Source organism: Lactuca serriola, chromosome 1 (genome assembly GCF_051521515.1).
Source record: "Lactuca serriola cultivar US96UC23 chromosome 1, Lser_US96UC23_V15, whole genome shotgun sequence".
NCBI lineage: Eukaryota > Viridiplantae > Streptophyta > Magnoliopsida > Asterales > Asteraceae > Lactuca > Lactuca serriola.
In genome coordinates this window covers 92,729,193-92,752,492 of record NC_136408.1, presented here as the reverse complement: position 1 = coordinate 92,752,492, position 23,300 = coordinate 92,729,193, and the positions used below count along the sequence as shown (strand labels likewise).

The window sequence follows — 23,300 nt, the reverse complement described above, 5'->3', positions numbered from 1 at the left end:
TATAAGTAATAATATATTAATATGAAATCATATGTTTTATTTAGTATTGATCAAGAATTAATTTGGAATTAATTTAGTGGTCGAAAGAGACTAATTAAATCTATGGGGACTAATTATTATAATTAGTTATATTAATATGTGTTGGGCTTAGGATCCATGTTGGACCAAGTTTATGTATGGATACATAAAGAGTTGGGCCACATGAACCATGGATCATAAAACCCATGGGTATGGATTTGGGTTATATCCATGACCCTAGAAATCCCACATATAAATAGATACTTCATTGCCCAAAATCGCCACTTGTATCTTTTTGGAGTTCATGGTGTCTTTTGTGTGCATGGAATTCTCTCTCGGGTTCATCCTTTGTCCATGGTGTGTTGTGATTCCATTTGAGGCTTCCACACTATTGGGGCTAAGCTCTTTAAGGCCAAATACACCAAGACTTCAAGCTCCATCAAAAGGTATGTCATGCTAACTAGTATATTATATTTTTATGTTAAATGCATGCTAGTTGTAAGATTAATATCTTGGAAACCATTTGCATGTATAATTAGTGAAAACATAGATCCAAGGTATTTAGGGTTGTATGTGCACCATAGGAAGTTGTAGTATACCAAAACCTAACAGTGGTATCAGAGCCATGGGTTGTTTTCAATTATACTTTATGCAAGTTGCTGGAAAAAAAATTAAAAAAAATTGAATTTTTTGCTGTCAGGACAGCAGACTGTATGAGTCCAGTGATGGACTCGACGAGTCCATGAACAGATTCATCCAACTCGTCGAGTTGGTTCATGCACTCGACGAGTTGGACCCCCTGACAACTTATCTTCGAGTTTTTTTGGCCTGTTTTGGATTAGAATCATTACCGCAAAGTGTTTTTGTTCATAAAATTTGTTTTTTGATACCATGGTAATGTTTATTCTCATCCAAATAAATGATAATAATCAAAGTTTCAAGTTTTATACATGTTTATATGATGCTTGAAAAATGTTGATTATGAATGTGCATGTTTATGAGTTTGTTTAGATTAATAGGAAAAATTATGAGATAGTTGTTTTCAATCCAAATTAATCTAGAAGTTGTTCATAATATGTGTTTTTGTAACTTGTCCTCAAGTTACATGAAAAGTCACATTTATAAATTTTAAAACTCATAAAATTTCCATAAGTTATGAAAAAATGAAGAGTCACATTTTTTAATGCTTTAAAGTCTTCCATAACTTGTCTACAAGTTATGGAACTTGAAGGGTTTTTTTTTCCATTAATCCACTTCAAAATTCATAAGTTATGGAAACCATAAGTTTTGAATTGTTCAAAACTTGTCCTCAAGTTTTGGAATTTGTAAAGTCAAACCCCATATACATTTTAATTCCAAACCCAAGAATTTTAAAAGCTAAAGTCAAACTTTATGGACTTCATTAAATTAATTAAAGTGTCTAATTAAAAGAGTTAATAATTCCATAAAGACATGATTTAAGTTTAATTAAATTAAGAGTATAGTTTAATTAATAGATTAAACCACCAAGTATTTTAAATGTTTAAAATACACCCTTATACTATTATAATATTAATAGTTAATACTTATATATATATATGTATAAGAACAAAGTCAATCTTACTGTTAGTAGACCTCATTCACGAAGCAGGTCTATAAGGGGGGTATAAGGTCACTGCCTATAAAATGGCAGTTTAATGGGTGTCCTCTCTCACCCACCGCTTCCTTGATTGGTGGAAGGTCGTTAGCCGAACGGGTTTGACAGGACTGTAATTATCCCTTCATTAAAAGTATTAATGATAAATACTAAGTAACTAAACCTTTTATAAATACCCAATCTTAGTTAGTTAGGAAAATGTGAATTTGGTGCTAACCCATGAAATTCACACTTTGTACCTTACCAAGTCGTTGGTGGAGCGTGTGTGGGTAACCGACACACTAACTTGGACTAGTAAGGATAAAAAGGGTGACTTAATGTTTATCATAGATCGGTGGAGTGCGTGTGGGTAACCGACACATCGATTATGTGATAATATTAAGGGTACCAAGTGAAATTGCATGGTTATTCACACCTTGTTTTGTGATCCTCGGCATCCCAGTCACAAAATTTGAGAGGGCACAATCGAGATTGAAACATGCCATTGAAAAGTTCAATGAATCTCAAAAGATCTAGGAGTTTCAAATCCAATTAAAACCTAATAAATTATTTCGTTTTTCATGGTGGAAATTGGTGAATCGTCATTCACCTACCTTCAAATATCTTGTAGCTTGGATTACGACATTCCTTTTCCAAGTTATAAAATATTGTGTTGGGTCCTAGCTTTAATATATCATATTGGGTGTTATATTAAGGACTTAAAAATCAACTAACTTGAATATCTCCCATTTTAGATGTCTAGTTTAGACATCTATGATCTATCCAAATCTCTTGGAATTTCACTTCCTCCACCCCCTCCAATTATTCTCCTTAACCCATAAGTTCAAGGTCACTCAAGCCCTATTGGCAAGCAAGATCTATGTGTGATCACATCTTGGAGATGAAGTCACATATTGACAAGCCGGAAGAGTTGGGTGTCAAAGTCTTGAGAAAGTTGGATGTTCAATCACTTTCTAAGTCACATAGTGAGTTCTTTTGGGACTAGTATGTGACAGACCATGACTTGACCCTTAATGATCTTACCTATTTGCTTGGTGCTGCTGAATCAGAAATGATTTGAGGACTAGTAAAGCGAATTTGTTTAGAAGATCAACTTCCCAAACCTTCTATTGCCAAAGGATAGGGCATTGGTTGCGAAGCTGCCTAATTTACCTGAACAATCATAAGGGTTGTAAAGTCAAAGAGTTTGACTATACTTCGGGTAAAGTGCGCTATCTAACTGTATTAAGTTCCTATTTGAGATTCTTATACATGGTGTGACCATATCACGTTTTGATGTTTTGTAGAATCGAAGAAAGGAAGCTTAAAGGAAGTATATGCTGATTCTGATCGCGAAGATGGATTTCGATTGCATGGTTCGGTGATCAGAATTGTGAGTTGTTGCTTAAGAGTTATGATATATTGCTTAGGAATAGATAACAACAAATTTTTGATATGAATTTTCATTGTAAGGATAAGTTTTTCCGCAAGTTTTAAATAAAAGATAAGGTTTTATTTTATTTATTTTAAATATCCTTACAGTGGCATTTGTGAAAAATGGTTGTTTATATGATTCCATTGATAGAAATATTGGAAAATGGATTTGATTCTTTCGGATGTGATAATGTCAGAATTTACCAAATAAGGAAAGATTCTCATCACCCATGTTTCAATTGGACCGAAACTTGGAATCATACAAGTTGTATGGTGAATGAGAATTTTCATCATTGGAAAATTAAGTCAAGTGAAAGGACTAAGGGATTGAGTACACATTCGTGTGCACTAGTCAAGTCCACCACAAAGATCGATAAGACTATTCGTCATGATTTACTAAAGTTTAGTAAATATGGTTATACTTACAAGTTTAAGTATAATTCTGAAACATTGGAAAATATTTGATGTATGGCAGAATGAATGAGAAGAATCAAATTAGACAGAAAGATAAAAGTTCTCAAATCTAAAAAGATGGGAGAGTACTTTAGTATCACGTTTTATGATCATCATAGTGATTAAGATACCATATCACAAATGATCCTCTAAGGATATCTTAGTGCTTTCTTATGGCTAAGAAGAGGAGTCATGAATTGTTGGAATGGTTAAATCAAGAAGATGAGTCATACTTCGTTCCAAAAGCAAAGTCTTAGAGTTATAGTCCAAGATTGTAACTTGAGTGACACATCTTAAAAAAAGGTTTATTAAGACTTGTCAAATGTAAGAGTAAAATGTTTTCTACTCTTGTACATTTGAAATTGGTAAGTTGTGATGTTTTGGATAAAACAGAGACCAAGTTAGGCTAATTGCGTGAAGTGTTAGTCTTGATAAGAATCCGCACTATCCCTTGAATATTTGTTTTGTCAAGGAATGGTTCTTGACAAGAGAGTCTTATATGTCAAGAGGACAGTGGGAGTCTTAAAGGTCTTGAAAGTTTCAAGAACTAATCAAGGATAAAACCTATAGTTCTTCACTAGCACACGACTTGAGGTTTATAACCTATCATGTTGACATTTATATGCCCATAACTAATTGGAAGAAATAGCAGGCCCTTGGGCTGCCAGGTGGCAAGAAGTTAAGACTGCACAAGTTCAATCCATATGAATTTGGAAGTGTCACTAACCTTGTCTTGTGATTATGGTTTTGAAAAAATTCATATGGATAGGAACTCATACACCATAAAATCTAAGTTTCATAAGGTTTCTCTCCGATTCATGAAAATGATGGTGAGGAAATGCTTTCACTAAGTAGATTTTTAGTAGATAGCAATTGTGACATTTGCATTCTCAAAGTCGTTAGTGGAGCGTGTGTGGGTAGCCGGCACACTAACATAGACTTGTGAGAAATGACAAAGGTCTAAACAATTGAGACTATGATTACGGTATCCCTTTTCATAGTTCTATAAAACTGTTTAGACACACATGTGAGCTATCTAAGGAAATGTGTATGATTTTGATACAGTTTTATCGAAGCATCTTGTATCAGATATCTGAACTTTGGTAAGAAAGTCAATAAAGTATTGATTTCTAGAAGTCCAACTGTTTTCTGAGTACATGTCAAAGCTAGTGGGAGCATAAGTGTTATGCTAATAATCATCATGTTAATGGGAGCATGATTATTATGTTAAGTGTTAATTATAGAAAACAAAAGGGTTTCAATTGGGAAAAGTTGTTTTGCTATAATTAAGGGAGAGGAAATTATACTTCATTTCAATTCTAAAAGCTTAGATTGAGATTTTGATCATCTTTAGTCAGGGATATATATATGAATTTTGTGTTGGAATGGTTCAACATAAGGAAATTCTATATATATATTGCGTTTTCAAAATTCGATTATGATTACGGTATCCCTCTTCATAGTCAAATTTTGATAACATGGCAAATAAAAAATATTGTAGCAAAAGATTGGTATAGTATCATGTCTTTATGTGAGACATCATGAATCGTGTCCCATATGCTTCAGATATAGGATCGATTGCATGTGCTGTAATATTTATCCTTTCTAAATTTTCCAAATGCTCAGGGCATTAAGACGGGAAAAGTCTAGAATTGGATATGACTAAAATTATTAAGCAATTGTCGAGGACAATCTGACGTTTACCAAAGATTGGTTACTCATGGATAGTTGGAAGTATAGTGTTAATTTTTGGAAAGGACCATAATTGAAATATTCTGAAAAGTGGCAAATCTTGTTCAGAAGTGACAGTCAAAATGAGAATATGGAAATATTCCCAAAGGTAGAAGTTGTTCATTCAATCTGTGTAAGATTAGGAAACTTAATGCATGAAGGTTGTTCAAAGCAATGTACTTTGATTTTGAAACTTTGGTTCCATGGAATGCTCTCTATTGGGATACTCTGTAATGATTGTTGACAAGTCTTTGTGACTTTGTGCATAGTCATTATGAGAGGATCAATACATATAAGTTTAGAATCTAACATATTTCGTTAAATGGTAGGGATTTGGAATTCTTACATTTACGATAAAGATTTAGGATTGTGAAATGAGCATCATTGGAATCATGTTCAATTGATCTATTTCACAAAGTAAAGATCATAGATAAACATAGTGTGCATACTAGATGTATGCCATGACTAGTGTTTACAAAACATAGTTTACATGCTTGGAGCATGGGGCAACTATTGTTTTAGTTCAAGTATAAATTTGATTATTTGAAACATTATACAATGAATAATGAGTAATCAATATGGTGTTTAAATAAAATGTGTTTTATTTACTCTAAAAGGTGCTTGGGACCATAGAGGATTAGTATTATTCTTGTGTTTCACTTTGCATGTTTTGACTTCCAGAATAACTAGGTTATTCTTTCCGAATGACTAAGTTATTCAAACCATCCACAGTCGATAATACGTTGGAAGTAGGTATTAAGGCAAGATTGTCATGAATCGGGTTTGTAGATGTCCAAGGTAGTGGACATAGTAAGAGTTACTACAACATTAATGAGTACTCCTGGAATAGGGATTCGAGTATTGGATTCAACCCACGCTCATTTGAATCACTTCATGGATTTTATCACGAGTGATCATGATACGATAATATCTTATATTCTTCAAACCTAGAGATATGAGTTGTTACTATGAGTTGGTTGTACATTGATTACACAAAAACGCATTCGGTAACTCGATGTTATAAAATGTGCCTTTGTGTATGATTCAACAAGTAGTAGAACAAGCCATATGAGTCGAAGTTTATCCATTCCTTTTAACTTTTGGATAAAAGTGATATCTGTGGGTCCCTCGATGATTTGGTGATGACAAATGTAAGTGCTCGGCCGGGCCTGGACTGATTTGATTTGTTCAATTAGTCAGTCGTCATAAATCGGAAATCGGGAAACAACAAATGGACAGAGAGAATGATTATAATCCATGTCTCAGTCTATATGATATCTAGAATGGAGGAATATATGATCCCTTATCTAATGAACATGTCATTTGATTTGTTCAGAGTTTGACAGCGGATTTAAGAGCTACGATTGCTCGTCGGGATCTTGGAGTCATACTTGAATAATAGTTTTAGACTTATCCAAGTGGTAGACTGTTGGATTAGGTGTCTAAGCCCATAACTATTATTGGTATGTATTCGACCCGAGAATAGCATGGTCCATTTGGGTTGCATATCATCAGGACAATTTGTTAGGATGGACTTTTGAGAGAAGGTTATTTATGGTTTATTAATATATTATAAGTAATAATATATTAATATGAAATCATATGTTTTATTTAGTATTGATCAAGAATTAATTTGGAATTAATTTAGTGGTCGAAAGAGACTAATTAAATCTATGGGGACTAATTATGATAATTAGTTATATTAATATGTGTTGGACTTAGGATCCATGTTAGACCAAGTTTATGTATGGATACATAAAGAGTTGGGCCACATGAACCATGGATCATAAAACCCATGGGTATGGATTTGGGTTATATCCATGACCCTAGAAATCCCACATATAAATAGATACTTCATTGCCCAAAATCGCCACTTGTATCTTTTTGGAGTTCATGGTGTCTTTTGTGTGCATGGAATTCTCTCTCAGGTTCATCCTTTGTCCATGGTGTGTTGTGATTCCATTTGAGGCTTCCATACTATTGGGGCTAAGCTCTTTAAGGCCAAATACACCAAGACTTCAAGCTCCATCAAAAGGTATGTCATGCTAACTAGTATATTATATTTTTATGTTAAATGCATGCTAGTTGTAAGATTAATACCTTGGAAACCATTTGCATGTATTATTAGTGAAAACATAGATCCAAGGTATTTAGGGTTGTATGTGCACCATAGGATGTTGTAGTATACCAAAACCCAATAGATATGACTTGACAAAAGACTCGATTTTCTGATTTAACTGGACCCACAACATGAGAGGTAGTAGCTCACATCATGAGAATTGGGCACAAGTTTTCTCTTTTTCTTCGATCTTCATCTTTGTTGGTTGTGACTCGGGCTGCTTTGAGGCTTCATTATAGATCATTGCAAGCTTTGAATGTGGGTATTCTCTAGTGGTTATGATCATGACATGAGGTTGCGGTTTTGGATCGGGACTTTTGTGTGGTAACCTTTTGTTAACGAGTTTAGTCAATTGCCCGAGTTAAGTCTCAATGTTCTTTATGGAAGCTTGTTGATTTCTAATGGTAACATCAGTAGCATCTTGCCTTTTTTCAGAGGCTTCCATAAACCTATTAAGCATTGACTCAAAGTCGGATTTCTTCTCTGGTGGTAGTTTTTCCTTTTGGTAGAAGTCTCGTTCGGTTTTACGATACTTCTCTTCTTTTTTTTTTTTGCTTATTTTCTTCTTCATAAGAAACCATTCCTTCTTGGGCTTTCTCCAATCTTCATCGAATCGATCACCACTAGAGTAACACACTTGAGCTTTTTGGTTCCGATTCTCATCCAAATCACAATCTTTGGTGAAGTGTGGTCCATTACAATTGCCACACCTCACTTGTATGGCATGAATCGATTGACCCATCTTCATCGTCCTTCGGTCCATATTCTCTAGTTTCTCCATCACAACTGCTAAATCTTCTGAAGCTCCACTACTACTTCCTTTTCCTTGTAGCATCCTCTCGTGGGTTGTGGTTTTCTCTATAGTGCTTTGCAAATACTTCAATGAACTCTTTGATGGTAGCATCATCTTTCTTTGTCATTTGGCCTTTCAAATCAAGGAGTTTCCTTGTGGTCACGCTTACCCCATCATAGAATATGGAAACCTCTTGTTGCACATTCAAATCATGTTGAGGATAATTTCTTAAAAGACCTTTGTATCTTTCCTAAGCCTCGTATACGGATTCTCCATCTTGTTAAAAATCAACAATCACTTTCTTGAGTTTTGCTATCTTTGAAGGAGGACTAAATTTCTCGATGACCGCTTCAAGAAGGTTTTGCCAAGTTCTTATAGTTCCAAGTGCTAATGACTCCAACCAAATTTTTGCATCTCATGTAAGTGTCATGGGAAGCATCTTTGTAAAATTGAATCTCTTGAAACATTTGGAACATTGAAATAGTCTACAATATCCAAAACTTCATCGATGTGCTTGAAAGCATCTTCATAATCTTTCCTAGAAAATGGTATGTCTTTTAGCATTCCTTGAATGTGGCCTTTCAACTTAAAGTTCATGGTAGCTGGTATTGTAGGTGACACAAGCCCTGGTTCGTTGTCGTTTCGTATTCTCCTTTTGTATTCTTCCATCGTCATGGTGGTAATGTCCGTCGTCTCTTCGACCTCGCTTTTAACCTCTTCTTCTAATTCAGTTTCTACTATCCATATATGGTTCCTTTCTTATTTGGAGTTCTTTCAAATCTTTCAAACTTGTCAAATTGGAAGGTGTTACTTGATTCGTCAACCGTTTTATCCTTCTTCTTATGGAATGCAGATTCTAGATCTCCAAGTGGTGGTATGATGGGAAATTATGATCCCCTGGTCATAAATCGTAAAACAAAACATAAAAACAAACTAAAGTGAAAAATAAATAAAAAATGACTAGGTAGAATTCACACGGTGAGAGGTAAAGCTCACGTCGTGAGAACTGTAAATATAAAAACTTATTTAATGCATAAAATTAACTTTTTGTGGTTTTTACACCACAAAAAATGATTGATTAACCGAAAACAATTAAATTAGCAACTAAAATCATTGTTTCCCGGCAGCGACGCCAAAAACTTGGTATATGCAAAAGATATACCTGTAACTTTTAAATATATAAAACTAACTACTTCTCTACTAATACACTTATAGGCAGTGTACCTAGTCAACATATAATATAGTAAAGTAAGTTGGGTATTGAACACATGGAACGATATTTAGCTAAAAAATAACCCTTAAAAATTAATCTAAAAATGATAAATAAAAATGGGTTTTATCTGATTTTGCAAGTTCAGATTAATTTAAATTATTCAATTCAATAACAACTAAGAAAACAACTTAACTAAGACGATTTTTATTAGGATTCTGAAGACACATTCGTTTAGCTTTGAATCCCCCTTCTTCTTATGGTTAGTTTCTAAACATGGATTAATTCAGTTGGTTACCAATATAAATATAATTAACAGTCTTGATCCGATCTCCTAATATTTTTACCAATTCATGTAAAGATAATCGGACCATGTGAGAAATATATAAGGTTATTATATATGATCAAGACAAATAACCAAACACAATTATAATTACGTTCTTAACACGGATAAAGTTATTACCTTTATTACTTAATCTAACATTTGGTAAATCCTATCTCTAGCAATTTAATGATCATAAACTACTAGGTAATCAAGTTCATGCAATTAAAATAATCATTCAACTACACTTAACTTGAATCAAAGCAATAAGGATTAGAACTTTAACATGCTAGATATGATAAATCAAACACAAGCTAAACCAACTTCATAAAATCCAAGAAAAGAAAGAAACTAACACATAGTATTAAGGTTCATCTACACTAAACGAAAGCCTAATGATTTAGCTACTCATGAAAGAAAATAAGCACAAAAACACAAAAGAATTCTAGCTAGACATGTTCAATCTAATGAAAATCGAATGTGTAATGTGAATTCTTGCTATAAATCTTCAAATCTCTAATCTCCAATCGATCTCACCTTCCAAAGGTTCTTTTTTCGCACTTTTCCAGCTTAGAAATCGACTTAGAACTCCATAATCGGTCTCCCCTGATCTAGCAATTGATTTAAATAGTTTCCCTAAAAACACTCCTCACGTCTTGAGTTATGGGGTTTCACGACGTGAGATCAGTATATATCCTTCTTCAACAAGGAAACTTTCTCTCTGCATAGTAATCTTCTGGAATCTTCATTCTCACGATGTGAATTGTCATGGCTCACGTTGTGAGCTTCTAGTTTATGTGCATAGTCGTGATTTTTTCAAGAGTCACACCGTGGTAATTTGAATCCACGTCATGTGAAGTGTATTTTCATAGTTTTTTCTTCCTTTTAAGTTCTATTAAGCTCCCAGCTTCAGCTCCAGTCCTCCCAGGTTCTAGCTTTTGTCGTTTTTGGACACTTTTCTTCAAGAGTGTCCTTTTTGGATGCACTATGTAATTTAACTTAATAAGTATCAAATATCTTTGTATTTAACCAAAATATAGCTTAAAATGTGCTAAAATAACATATGTGTGTGTGTGTGTATATATATATATATATATAGCAATATTGACACATATCCCGACGACAAGTCGTCAGCACATGTAATTAATAAAATTTCATTTTTTTCGAAAATATTCCCGATGAAACCTGTACCGATGATATGTTGTCGGTATAGGGGTACCTATCCTGAGGACACCTATGTTAATGACGTTTTTGACCTATCCCGACATGCCTGTGGCGATGACTTGTCATCGATATACCCTATGACGACGACATGTCATCGGTACAGGTCAGAAATTGTCGTCACCACAAGGAGTTAATGTTGTAGTGTCGGTTTAACCATTTTGAATCACCAAGGCATGTTGTAGAATCTACGACCAATGATAATAACACAACAAGAATAAGATGAAACATTAAACAAAGATAACGGGGAAAGAGAACTTTGATTGAATTAGTAACGGTGAAAAAGCTACAAATTGAACAAGAGAAATCTCTCTCTCTCTCTCTCTCTCTCTCTCTCTCTGCAACAATGCCAAAAGTCATAGACAATCTAATGAAGTTCTCACATAATTTAACCTACTCCCCTTTGATTCTCTACTTCTCTTTGCTCTAACAGATTTCTCAATCATGTTTCCTCGATTTTCCCTTCTAAAATATACATGAAGTACCCCTGGGCTAGGCACATGCTGAGGTACGATCTCTTCATTCCCATAATGTATCTTGGTTAAAAGAAGAATTATAATTCTACATTTTTTTCATTTTTCTATTGATAAGAGCTTGACATATAGTCATAGAGCTGTATGAAATTTTTATTCACTTAATATTTTATTATTATTATTTTTAATTTATAGGAAATATAAAATGGTTATTAACTATATTTTAGTAAGACAAAACTACACAATGGTTAGCCGAAAATTGACACTTTGGTCAAAAATGTTTGGACTAGCACCACAGGTCCAAAGTTTTCATTTTCGTTCGAGTTTGAGTTATTTTCTTTTAACTTCATTATAATGACAGTTCTGCCATTTGTATTTTTATTTTTTTTTCTTTTATTTAATTTAAAAACTTTCTTCATTAAAATAAAAACAAAAAGGAAATTATACACTAATCCTTTTAACAACCTGGACAACTTCACCCCACTTTTAATCCTGTCTCTCTCCCTCTTCCTTTGTTCCCAAAGTTTTATATGGTCTCTGTCCCCATTAACTTTTGACGGTGATTTGCCCTTCCAAAGAAGGGACGCTATGAAGACGACATTGTAACTCGGCTTGATGTCGCTAGGATTGCAGATTACCGAGGGAGACAAAACTCTAGTTATCCAAGTGACGACGACTTCACATCAATTAGGGTTGTCTATAGGTGATGACAACTTTTAGATCAGAGTTTGGTGGTGGCAGAGATGATGGGGGCTGAAGATGATAATCTTAATCGGAGCTGGGTCTGCAATGGTGGTCGTCAAAAACCCTAGCATCGTCATCTTCATCGATATATCTATATTTTAGTTGGATCTGTGATGCGGAGAATGGAGTTTAATTAAGAAGGTAGAGGTCCGATGAAAAGGACGGAGGTCCAGTGGGTTTCCTTAATCAGTCTCTCTTATTTCCCGACGAGTAGTCGCTTTCGTTGAAGCCAGTGGTCCGACCGGTTTTCTCCACTATCGACAAACAAATGTTGGAAGTGGGTGGCGGTTGAGTAAGGATGTCTCTGATGGTAGACTAGCAATGAGTGGTGGTCCGACGACAATGGTGGTCCGACGATGGCGGTGGTTCCGATGATAATGGTGGTCCGGCTACTGATGGTATTTCGATAGAGAGAAACAAAGATGAAGTTATTAATAATGAGAAAGTGGGTGGGTGGGTGGGTTAGTAATAGGTAGGGGTGGAGTTGATTCTTCTTTTATTTATTTAGAAAATTGGTAAACTAAATAAAAAGAGGGCAAAATCATCGTTATAAAAAATTTAAAAGCAAAATGGACCAAACTCTACAATAAAATAAAAACTTTGAACCTCTGGTGCTACTCCAAACATTTTTGGACTAAAGTCACAATTTTCGGCTAACCATAGTAATTGGTACCGTTTTGGCTTTTAGTGATCAAGCTTAGGAAAACCATCAATTTGAGATCAAATAGTCTTATAAAAGTGTATATTTCACACTACCTTAATCTTATAAGATTGTATCCAAATCCTTTTTTGTACTTTTATAAATTCATATAGCCAAAAATATTTAATGACACTAAAATACATTTGATATTATATTCATTAAAGTTTGGAAGAACCAAAAAGACAAGTTTTCTTGCTTAAAGCTAATGTCACCATTATGTTGTAATCAAGACTCCCATGTGATTAAAGACCAAAGGTAATGTTCTTATTCTCATAGTTTTGTGGGCTTTGGACCACAACAAGGAATATGAAATAGTGATTGACAAGGAAGAAACACCATGAAACTATCAATCCCAATGCATCAAGACTTTTGCAGTTTCAAAATGATTGAATAAAAGTTTCGACTTTCGACTGATTGTTCAAGATGACTAATTGCCGGTATCAAATTTTAATGTAGTGTGTAACCAGTCTTATTAAATACGTTACTTTATCTAAATATTAACATCTACTAGTAAAAAAGCAAGTTAATCTCTTTTTTTTAGATATAAATATAGAAAAAGAAAAGTAAAAAGAAGCATGGAAAAACGTGGGGTCATGTTTATGCTTACAACATGGACAACAAGCACCATGTGCAACCTCCAAAACTCTTTATATATAAATAGTAAAATGATAAAAAAAGCAAACCATACAATTACATGAACTTGGACACTTTACGAATCTCCACATGTGGTGTTCATCTCACTTGGGAGAAAAATGGATAAAGAATAGTCAACATATCTAGATAGCTTAAAAATGAATGCAAAAAAGAAAGTTATCTCAACCATCATTTTTATAAGCTTTAGTCCCTAACTACAAAATAACCTAATTTGGGGAGTGTATTGATGTGTTGAACATCTAATGATTATGACTTCAATTTCACATGCGTACAAGTTAAAACGAGTTGCATTTACATGCCAATACTTTTTTTCCTTGCTTTTTTAAATTCATATGCACTTGATATATTTTAAAAACCTAAGAAAACAATTATTAGATTAATTGTTTAATACCAATATGACAAAATTTAACCAAAAGCGACATGTTGTGGATATCTTTCAAAAACGTTTCAAATATGCCCTTGTAGTTTCCAAAAACTGCATGATTGACCGGTCTAGACGTTAAATCTAACTTTTAAGTTGTTATTTTTTTTTTAAACAACCAATATGCCATTTGATCAAATTTAAACAAATATATATAATAAACTTCAGGGACTATTTTTATAATTTACTTACAACTTTTGAATTACTCTTTTGTTCCAATTTGGTTTCTTCATGAAGTTCTGATTTGGATTCAGATTTCATATAAGTTTTTGATTTCCCCCGACATGTTCAAATTTGGATCTCCACACATCTCCTCTTAGTGTGCCACCCATCACTACCGATTTAGCTCTAGAATTTGTCTCTACATTTTGATGATCTTTTAGAGTGTCTTCTTCTCTTTGATTTTTTTAGATGATAAAGCTTCTAATCAAGACGAACTAAAAAAAAAAAAAAAAAAAGAAGCTCCAGTCGCTCGTTCCGTTAGCTAAAGATACTACTAAGTATGTATTTGATAAAAAAAAAAAAATCAATAGCAACAATTTCGGGAAGGAAATTGCATGTAAGTTTTTATATATATATATAAATTAATCTAGAAAATGGATTACATGTTTATTTGTATAAAATCCAATTTTTATATATGTTTTCCAAATTTAATAGACATGGATGGATTGAATCATTATGTAAAGTGAATGATACTCTTGGGTATGATTTAGGAATGAGATGATGAATTCAATGAATGATTTTTTCTAAAAGATATCCTCAAGATGCTCATTTTCAAAAAGCACAAGGACTATTTCTCAAATTTCATCCAACAACATTTAATTCTTTTTATAGCTATGATCACTTACCCCTCGTGGAATTATGGGGAGGTTCTAGAAAAGATTGTCATCAAATTTACAGTGCTCTTTGCCAAACTCGGAAAGCAGAGACCTCATCGGATGTGAGGTGGCACAATTCTATTGGTCGGTTAAAGCATTTCAATGAATGGTGAGCACGATGCATGCGTGGAATTGTGTCGGGAAGTTCCATTTTTATCACCAAGTAGATCTGACTTTAATACCGATTTTGACTTTCAATAACAAAATATTACTTAAAGCCAACAATATATAAACCATTATCATTCCCATGAATCTTTACTTGAACTTTCTCTCTAATGGCGACTCATCTGTTTCTCAAAACGAAAACCAACCTCCAGACGGAATCTTCCCCTCCATTTAATCAAGAAATGACAAAAGCAATGCATGTTTCCAGCAATTCCACCATCTGGGACGCCGTTAATGGTGGTGCAGGTGGCGGAGGTGGTGGTGGTGCAACTACTTCTTTTCTTCCTGTAAATTTTCTTGAAACGTCCTCACAAGATTCAAGATTGGTGAACCTAACCCTAGTTATGAATAAAACCGAACCAGAAACCGATCGGGCACTCGGTGAAGAATTCATGAACCATGGTTCGAAGGGTTTAGGTGACTACCGGCTCGGTGGCTCGAAGGCTCAACCGGGGATACGAAATGACAGTCCTACCCCTTGGAGGATGAAAAGTTGTGCAAAAAAGAAGTTTAGAGGGGTAAGACAACGACATTGGGGAAAATGGGTGGCAGAAATCCGATTACCAAGAAACCGGATGCGGGTTTGGCTTGGGACATTTAAAACAGCTGAAGAAGCTGCGTTTGCATATGATACAGCTGCGTATATTTTACGTGGCGATTTTGCAAATTTAAATTTCCCGAATTTAAAGAACCAATTAAGGGCGAATTCGGCCAATGGTAACACTGCAGCCCTTCTACACGCCAAGTTACAAGGGATGTCAATGGCGGGTGATGGTGTAGCGCCACCAGTGCCGGAGTTGGGTTCGCCGGAAAAAGATAGGGCGGAAGGTGGATCTGAGGTCGTTTTTGATAAGAACAAGAAAGTGTTAGAATCTATATCATCCGATGTTGTTGATGGGGTTCAGCTTAGCAAGATGCCTTCTTTAGACATGGATATGATATGGGATTCGCTTCTTGATTTGGATTCTTGATTAACATAAGTTGAAACACAATGAATGCGGCCGGATCTGGTTACTCGGATCCCGAGCTCGTGCTACGTTAGAAGTCAGATGTCGTAGTTTACGCATAACATCACATGATGTAACCGATTATATAATGTTTCTTTTGCATTGATACCATCATACTCTAGTCAATAAGATAAAAATTGGATTTTTATGTCTCACTAAATCACATGAAATCAAATGAGACATTGATTATGAGGCATGGATTCGCTCCCTATCTCCCACATCGTTAACATTTGTTATTTCGGTTTATCTATAAATTTTCTATGTTGAGTGTTTATTTATTAATATCTGGCATCATGTTTGTGGAAACATGATTATAATTTAACTTGAGAATTTAGCTACAAGGAATCTTGTAAATCTTTTGTTCTATTTTCTTGTCCAGCCTTCTTCTTATAGACATAACCTTTTTGTGTTATTCAGGGAAAATTTCGTATATGCCCTTGTTAAACAACTAAATATCATATATGTCCGGCCTAAATTTCAAATATCGTATTTGTCATTCTTAATGTTTCGTAATATCATATAATACCTAAATCTATTTTTTTGATCATTTTTATTAATCTATAATTCAATTTCATAATCTTAAAGCATTATAATTCAAAAAACTTTAAATGGACAATATTGCCCTTGGTACTTACTTCCTCAAATCACATTTTCCGTCATCACAAAATCACGATCGAGCCTGATCCCTTATACTTTCGATTGCAGCTTCAGATTGTTGCTTCCCCGGTGTCGCACACACTCATCACGCATCACAATAATCTCTTTTGGCTGTTGTGATGATCGATTGACAGATAAGAAACTTGAATGGATTATCCCTTTCATGTGGTTTCAACTAAGAGCCTACTCAAAACACATGATACCAACAAAAAAACAACATCAGAGCTTGGAGATCGAGTTTCATTCAGTTAAGCTTTTTCTTTGCATTCAGTTTTTCATTTTATTTTCTTTCTTTAATACTCATTTTCAATTTTCAATCTTATTGTTCCATTCCTTGATGGAATAGAAAAACAGGGGTTTTTTTGGAAGCAACAAATGAACCTACGCCTAGCCCATTTCATCTACAAATACCGGAATTGCCCTCAGTTGTGGAATCAAAGAAAATCAACACAAACACGTGTTCGTTACCTGATGCCATCATAATTGTGAACACCCAAATGTTGATACACAAATGATAATTTCAAGACAAACCACATACAAAAAAATCATTGCAATCGAGAAAGAATGAGTACAAGTATTTTACAGATCACTACTAGAAAACAGACCTTTAATGACGCGCTTTTTGCAACACACACTGATTAATGATACGCAAAAGGACGTGCCCTTAAAATAGTGTTATCTCTCCAAAAAATTTAAGAATTTACGTCACGCATTATTGCGTGCCCTTAATTTAGTGTCTTAAGAAAAAAAAACATTGAGGGCACTTTATCTTAAACGCACGTCGTCTTTACCTGTCGCTTTATAATTTTAACGAAATGCGCTTTTAGTAGACAAGGGGGAAACGAAATCCCCAGAATTTTGAAAACCCGCCTCGTTTTTTTCTATCTTCTATCTATCTTTCATCCTTGCAATCCACTCTCCCCTCTCTGATACTCTCTCCTCTAGATCTCCCTTCATTCTCTACCTCCCGTCTCTCTGGAAACCCTAAGCCATCGCCACCTCCCTTCTCTCTAGCACGTGCTAGGGTTTTATTTTCTTTCAAGCTTCCGCTTCTCTCGTTTTCTCTCAACCCAGTACGTGCGAGGGTTCGGAATAACTAAGCGAATTCAAACAATCAATCTTCCATTTCAACTTCTTTCAACTCTGGATCATCGAGTATTTTTTCAGATTCCTTTTCCGGTTTTGTTCACTTTCGAAATTGGAATGGGACCCGTTCTTTTCTACTTCAATACTCTCGATCTCAACTGACTTTTCTTCTTCCACTTCGTCATCTTCTACTTCTTCTAACAATGGTGGTTCCTGCTCAGGGGTAATCTCGGCAATATGCATTTTAAAAACCCCAAATAAGTCAAATTTTTAGGTATAGGGTTCTTTATCTTGAAGCACAAGGCCATCTGCAATCGATTCAGCTAATCTGAGCTCACAGGTACATGTTACAGTCAACAAATTGCCATCATCATCTTTGTATTTTATCAAAACAGACTTCGATTCTAACACTCTTTCGTTCCCCCCTCCTTCGATTCAAAGGTGCTTTGTTTATTACAGAGTGGTAGTAGAGGCGATGGTGCTGCTGATAGCCCTAACCAATAGTCATCTTCAAAGGTAAAACTTCATCTTCCGTTATTTTCTGCTTCACATGTCTAGTAAACATTTTAACCTCACATGATGACAAGTCTTGAATTCAAGGTAGAAGTTGTATGGAAGGAAAACTGAAGTATATGAGGGAAACCTCAAGACTTTCTTTATTAAGTGAAAAAGGAACAAGTCTGAAACGACCCAAAAATACGACCCAAAAATTTCGTTTTTCAACATAACCAAAAACCATAATCTGAGTGTCATATCATAAACCATACATGATGTATCTCAAAATAATAATAAAAACACTGTGCGGAAAACTGTATCATATCCATGTCATATAAAAATCAAGAACCAAATCAACTCCCAGGATAAAAGCTGAAGCTGTGGTGTGTGCGATGCCATCATCCCGAGCTCTTCCCTCTACAAGCGGGAGTACCTGAAACCAAAACTGAAACTGTAAGCATGAAGCTTAGTGAGCTCCCCCAAACTACCACATACCATACAATACATATAAAGCACGTATTGGGCCTTGCCCACTGCATCAGACCGAGGTCTGGAACTAGCTGCATCGGACCGAAGTCCGGAACTGACTGGGACCTTGTCCCCTGCATCGGACCGGAGTCCGGAACTAACTGCATCGGACCGGAGTCCGGAACTAACTGCATCGGACCGAAGTCCGGAACTGACTGCATCGGACCGAAGTCCGGAACTGACTGATCATGACATAGCATATCACATAACAACTATTATATTCACACATACTGCATATTGCATCGGACCGAAGTCCGGAACTCATAACACAAATATGCTTGAATCACAAAGACGTCAGCCAGCTAGCTACTACATCAAACTAAAGACCGGAACTACTGATAATTACACGGGCCGGCATTGTGGCCGTAGACCCGTTCCTACTGAAGGGAAACTCACCTCGTGAACTGGCTGCTGAGTGTATGGCTCTGGAAGCTAGCTGCTGCTGCTCCGGCGTCTCCCCGGCTACAAGTCCATAAACACACTCAATCAAATACTAAACACTGCACTGGGTAAAATGACTCTTTTACCCTTGGTCAAAGTCAACTCTCAGACAAAGTCAACTCTCGGTCAAAGTCAACCCATAGTTGACCTGACTCGCCGAGTTGGGCCGCCAACTCGCCGAGTCCCTATTCCCACTCCTCGACTCAACCCGCTGCTACTCGTCGAGTATGGCATCGACTCGACGAGTACTCTCCCGATCAAGAACTCAAACAATCTTCATCTGACTCGCCGAGTCCTATGAACAACTCGACGAGTTGTTCTTGAGCTTAAGAAGATTGCCTTGGACTCGCCGAGTTGTATGAACAACTCGCCGAGTCCCTCCACTACTGAGTCTACCCTCGAACTCGCTGAGTCCACTCCACAACTCACTGGGCCCACTCGACATCGCTCAAAAGGAAGAAATCGGGGACTCGCGACTCGACTCGCCGAGTCGTTCTTCCGACTCGCCGAGTCACCGCCATGCAACTATTCTACACTCGATTCTGCTCCAATCCAATACATACAAATGATAGATCTGGGTCCAATAAGCTGATTTACCACGTAAAGTTTCCAACTTTACGTGTACAAACACATGAACAAGGGAATAAAGGCTAGAAAGGCACTTAAAAGGGTAGATCTAGGGTTATGATGCACAATGGCTCCATAAAGACAATAGATCTGGGCTCTACAACCCCTAAATGAACAGATCTAAGGATATCTCGACATCAAATGGCTTCCATATCAACATAAGGCTTGAGAAAAGCATCAACTAGATCTAAAGGGGATTTTAAAGCATAAAAGGAAAGGAAATCCGAAGAATACCTCAAAGAACTCTTGCTTTCCCTTGAATCTTCGCTCTACAATTCTTCTCCTTGCTCCTTTCTTCTTCTCCTTCTTCAATCCTTCACAAAATGCACACAAGATCACTTAAAACACTCAAGGACGAATTAGGGTTTTCTCACAGCTTTAGAGGGTGAAGGAGGCGAGATTGGGGGCTATAAGGTGGCTTAAATAGTGGGCAACCCGGGGATTTAGGGTTTCTCCCAGACGGACAGATCCACTACAAAAAAAAAGCCATTTAGTGGCACACATTTTTAGTGGCATTTATCTTTTGTGCCACTAATTTTGCTTTTCAATGGCACTTTGCATATGCCATAAAAAAGAGAACTAGTTTTAATGGCATTTTGCATTTTATCTCCTTTTATATAGAATTAAGTGGAACAAAACAAATATATATATCCCATATTACGATGCTTCAATTTATCTTTACATGAAATATATATATTTATAGAGTGAGGCTTAGAATTAAGGATAGGATAAAAAAAAATATGTGCCATTAAAACTTAAAAAATGAGGCCTAGAATTAACGATGGGATAAAAATATAATGTGTCTTTAAAACCTAAAAAAGCATCTTATCTTATTGTAAATGAAAAATATATTCACTTTTTAAATGATGCGTGTAAAGTACTTTAGAATAGAACTAATGTGCCATTAATTTAGACCTAACTTTCATTTTCATTTGTGGCTTGTTTTCCCCTTCTCTTGTGCATCTAGTAAAAATTTCAGCTTGGCTTCCCCTTTCCCTCCAGAATCAGGTGAAATTTTTAGTTTCCCTCCATTAAAAGTTGAAATCGACCGCCAGGGAAATTCCCCATCCCTCTACTGAAAATTCCTGCTGTGAAATTATAGTTTTGAATGGTTATAGTCGTGATTTCCTCATCCTTCAAACAATTTCAACAAAACCAACCTTACTGGCAAACTTTAGGTTAAGTTTCACCTTCACTCGGGTTCACTAGCACCTTTTAAAATTCGACCGATCTCTGCTTCCTACTAACGATTCGATTACAGGTATCACCATCAATCTCTGGTCCAAGCCTACTGGGTCAATTGGTTCCTTGTTGCAACTACGATTTTTCTCTGCTACATTTTCCTCCATAGGAGTTAGCTACTTCAGCAGGTATTCATTCTATTTTCTTTGTTGGTTTTTTTAGTGCTGTCATTTCTGTTTCCTAATTGTGAGACCTAATTACTCATACTCATGCTTGATAAAAAGTTTGAGAAGCATCTTATACTAATACCATTTCTTTTTTTTATAGTTAATCTTCTGTTGTTTCTCACTATAAGTCATGGACAGATCTTGGATGTATCTTGCACCAAGATCAAGTCAAACTTTTGTTAATGGTGTGCTAAACTTCTTGAATTTTGCATTTGAGAGAACAAGTGTCAATGGGGGGATGATAAAGTGTCCATGTACAAACTGTATAAACATGGAATATCAGAATAGACAAATTGTTCTAGATCACCTCATATGTTCAGGGTTCTGTCCAAACTACTTGAAATGGGTATATCATGGGGAGGACACAACAGTTGCATCAACAAGCACAACCCATAACGAAGAAGAAAGCATATTTCACCATGAAATGCATGAAATGTTGAATGATATTTTTGAGATGGAAGGTGGAAGGGGAGAGGAAATACATGAGAATGCCTTAAATAATAGTCAAGAGATGGGAAATGGGAGAAATAAATTCGATGACCTTATGAAGGAGGCTGAAGAGAAAGTGTATCTGAATTGCAAATACAACAAATTATCATGTGTGGTGTATTTGTACCATTTAAAGTGTCTTGGTGGTTGGAGTAACAAATCTTTCTCTATGTTGTTAGAGTTTTTAAAGGATTTGTTACCTGAAAGAAATGTGTTACCTAAATCAACACATCAAGTAAAAAAAATAATGGCTAACTTGGGATTAGGATATGAAAAAATTCATTCATGTCCTAATGGTTGCATGTTGTTTTGGGATGACAAGGAGAAAGATGAAGTTTGTTCCTTTTGTGGGTCTTCTAGGTGGGAAGTTCATGAAGCTAATCCAGAACAAGAAGTGAGCCCTCCCAAGAAAAAGGCATCAAAAATATTGCGGTGGTTTCCTCTAAAGCCTAGACTTCAGAGATTGTTTATGTCATCAAAGACATCTAATTTTATGAAGTGGCATCATGTGGATCGTGTAAAAGATGGAAAGTTGCGACACCCAGCAGATGCATTAAATTGGAAAGATTTTGATGAAAAGTTTCCAGAATTTGCTCGTGATCCCCGTAATGTTCGCCTAGCTTTGTCGAGTGATGGTTTCAACCCGTTTAGGACAATGAATGTGGCACACAGTATTTGGCCAGTTTTTCTTATTCCATACAACTTGCCTCCATGGTTGGTTATGAAGCAACCAAATTTCATTCTTTCTTTAATCATTCCGGGTCCAAAAAGTCCTGGAAACAAAATAGACGTGTATATGCAACCTCTGATTAAAGAGTTGAAGGAGTTATGGGAGGATGGAGTTAATACATTTGATGCATCAACGAAACAACACTTCCAGTTGAAGGCTGCTCTTATTTCTACCATATCAGATTTTCCAGGTTATGCCAATCTGTCAGGATGGAGCACTAAAGGAGAACTTGCATGTCCTATATGTGGTTTTGATACTGATTCCAAATGGCTAACCAATGGAAGAAAGTGGTGTTATATGTGTCATAGGAGGTGGCTTCCAGTTGACCATCGTTGGCGTTTAGACACTAGATCATTTCTTGGACGCCACGAATTAAGAGTAGCTCCAGTTCCTTCTTCTGGAAAGGAGATTCTACAAAAACTAGAAAATACAGAATTTCTTGTTGACAATGTTAATGGCGGTCCATGGAAAAAGAAAAGTATTTTTTTATGTTGCAATATTGGGAACATTTGCTTTTACGTCACAATCTTGATCCGATGCACATTGAAAAAAATGTGCAAGACAACATAGTGGGGACAGTATTAGGACAAGAAAAAAAGTCCAAAGATAACTATAAAACAAGGCTTGACTTACAAGAATTAGGTATGAGAAAGGAATTGCATCCAAAGAAACGACCTAGAAGTAATGTTACTTTCATACCAAAAGCCTGCTATCAGATGTCCCGGGTTGAAAAGACTGAATTTTTAAAATGTCTCAAGTCAATCAAACCACCTGATGAGTTTTCATGCAATATCTCTCGATGTGTTCATTTAAATGAGCGCAAACTAATTGGGATGAAAAGTTATGATTGTCACATGTTGATGCAAGAGTATTTGCCGAT

General features: G+C 35.7%; 1 protein-coding gene and 1 non-coding gene across 2 annotated transcripts; both read left to right on the top strand.

The window, feature by feature from the left end:
- The first annotated feature begins 8,369 nt into the window (after positions 1–8,369).
- On the top strand, positions 8,370–8,473 carry LOC145080719 (small nucleolar RNA R71). The gene has a single exon (XR_013695308.1). It is a non-coding gene; the product is annotated as a small nucleolar RNA R71 (small nucleolar RNA).
- Positions 8,474–21,331: 12,858 nt separating this feature from the next.
- Positions 21,332–22,990, top strand: LOC145058919 (uncharacterized). The gene has a single exon (XM_079006808.1). The coding sequence runs from the start codon at positions 21,332–21,334 to the stop codon at positions 22,988–22,990; it is 1,659 nt and encodes a 552-aa protein (XP_078862934.1).
- Positions 22,991–23,300: the final 310 nt, after the last annotated feature.

What these genes read in the sequence shown, in the direction of transcription:
- LOC145058919 (XM_079006808.1), top strand. Translation starts at nt 21,332, where the DNA reads ATGGACAGATCTTGGATGTATCTTGCACCAAGATCAAGTCAAACTTTT.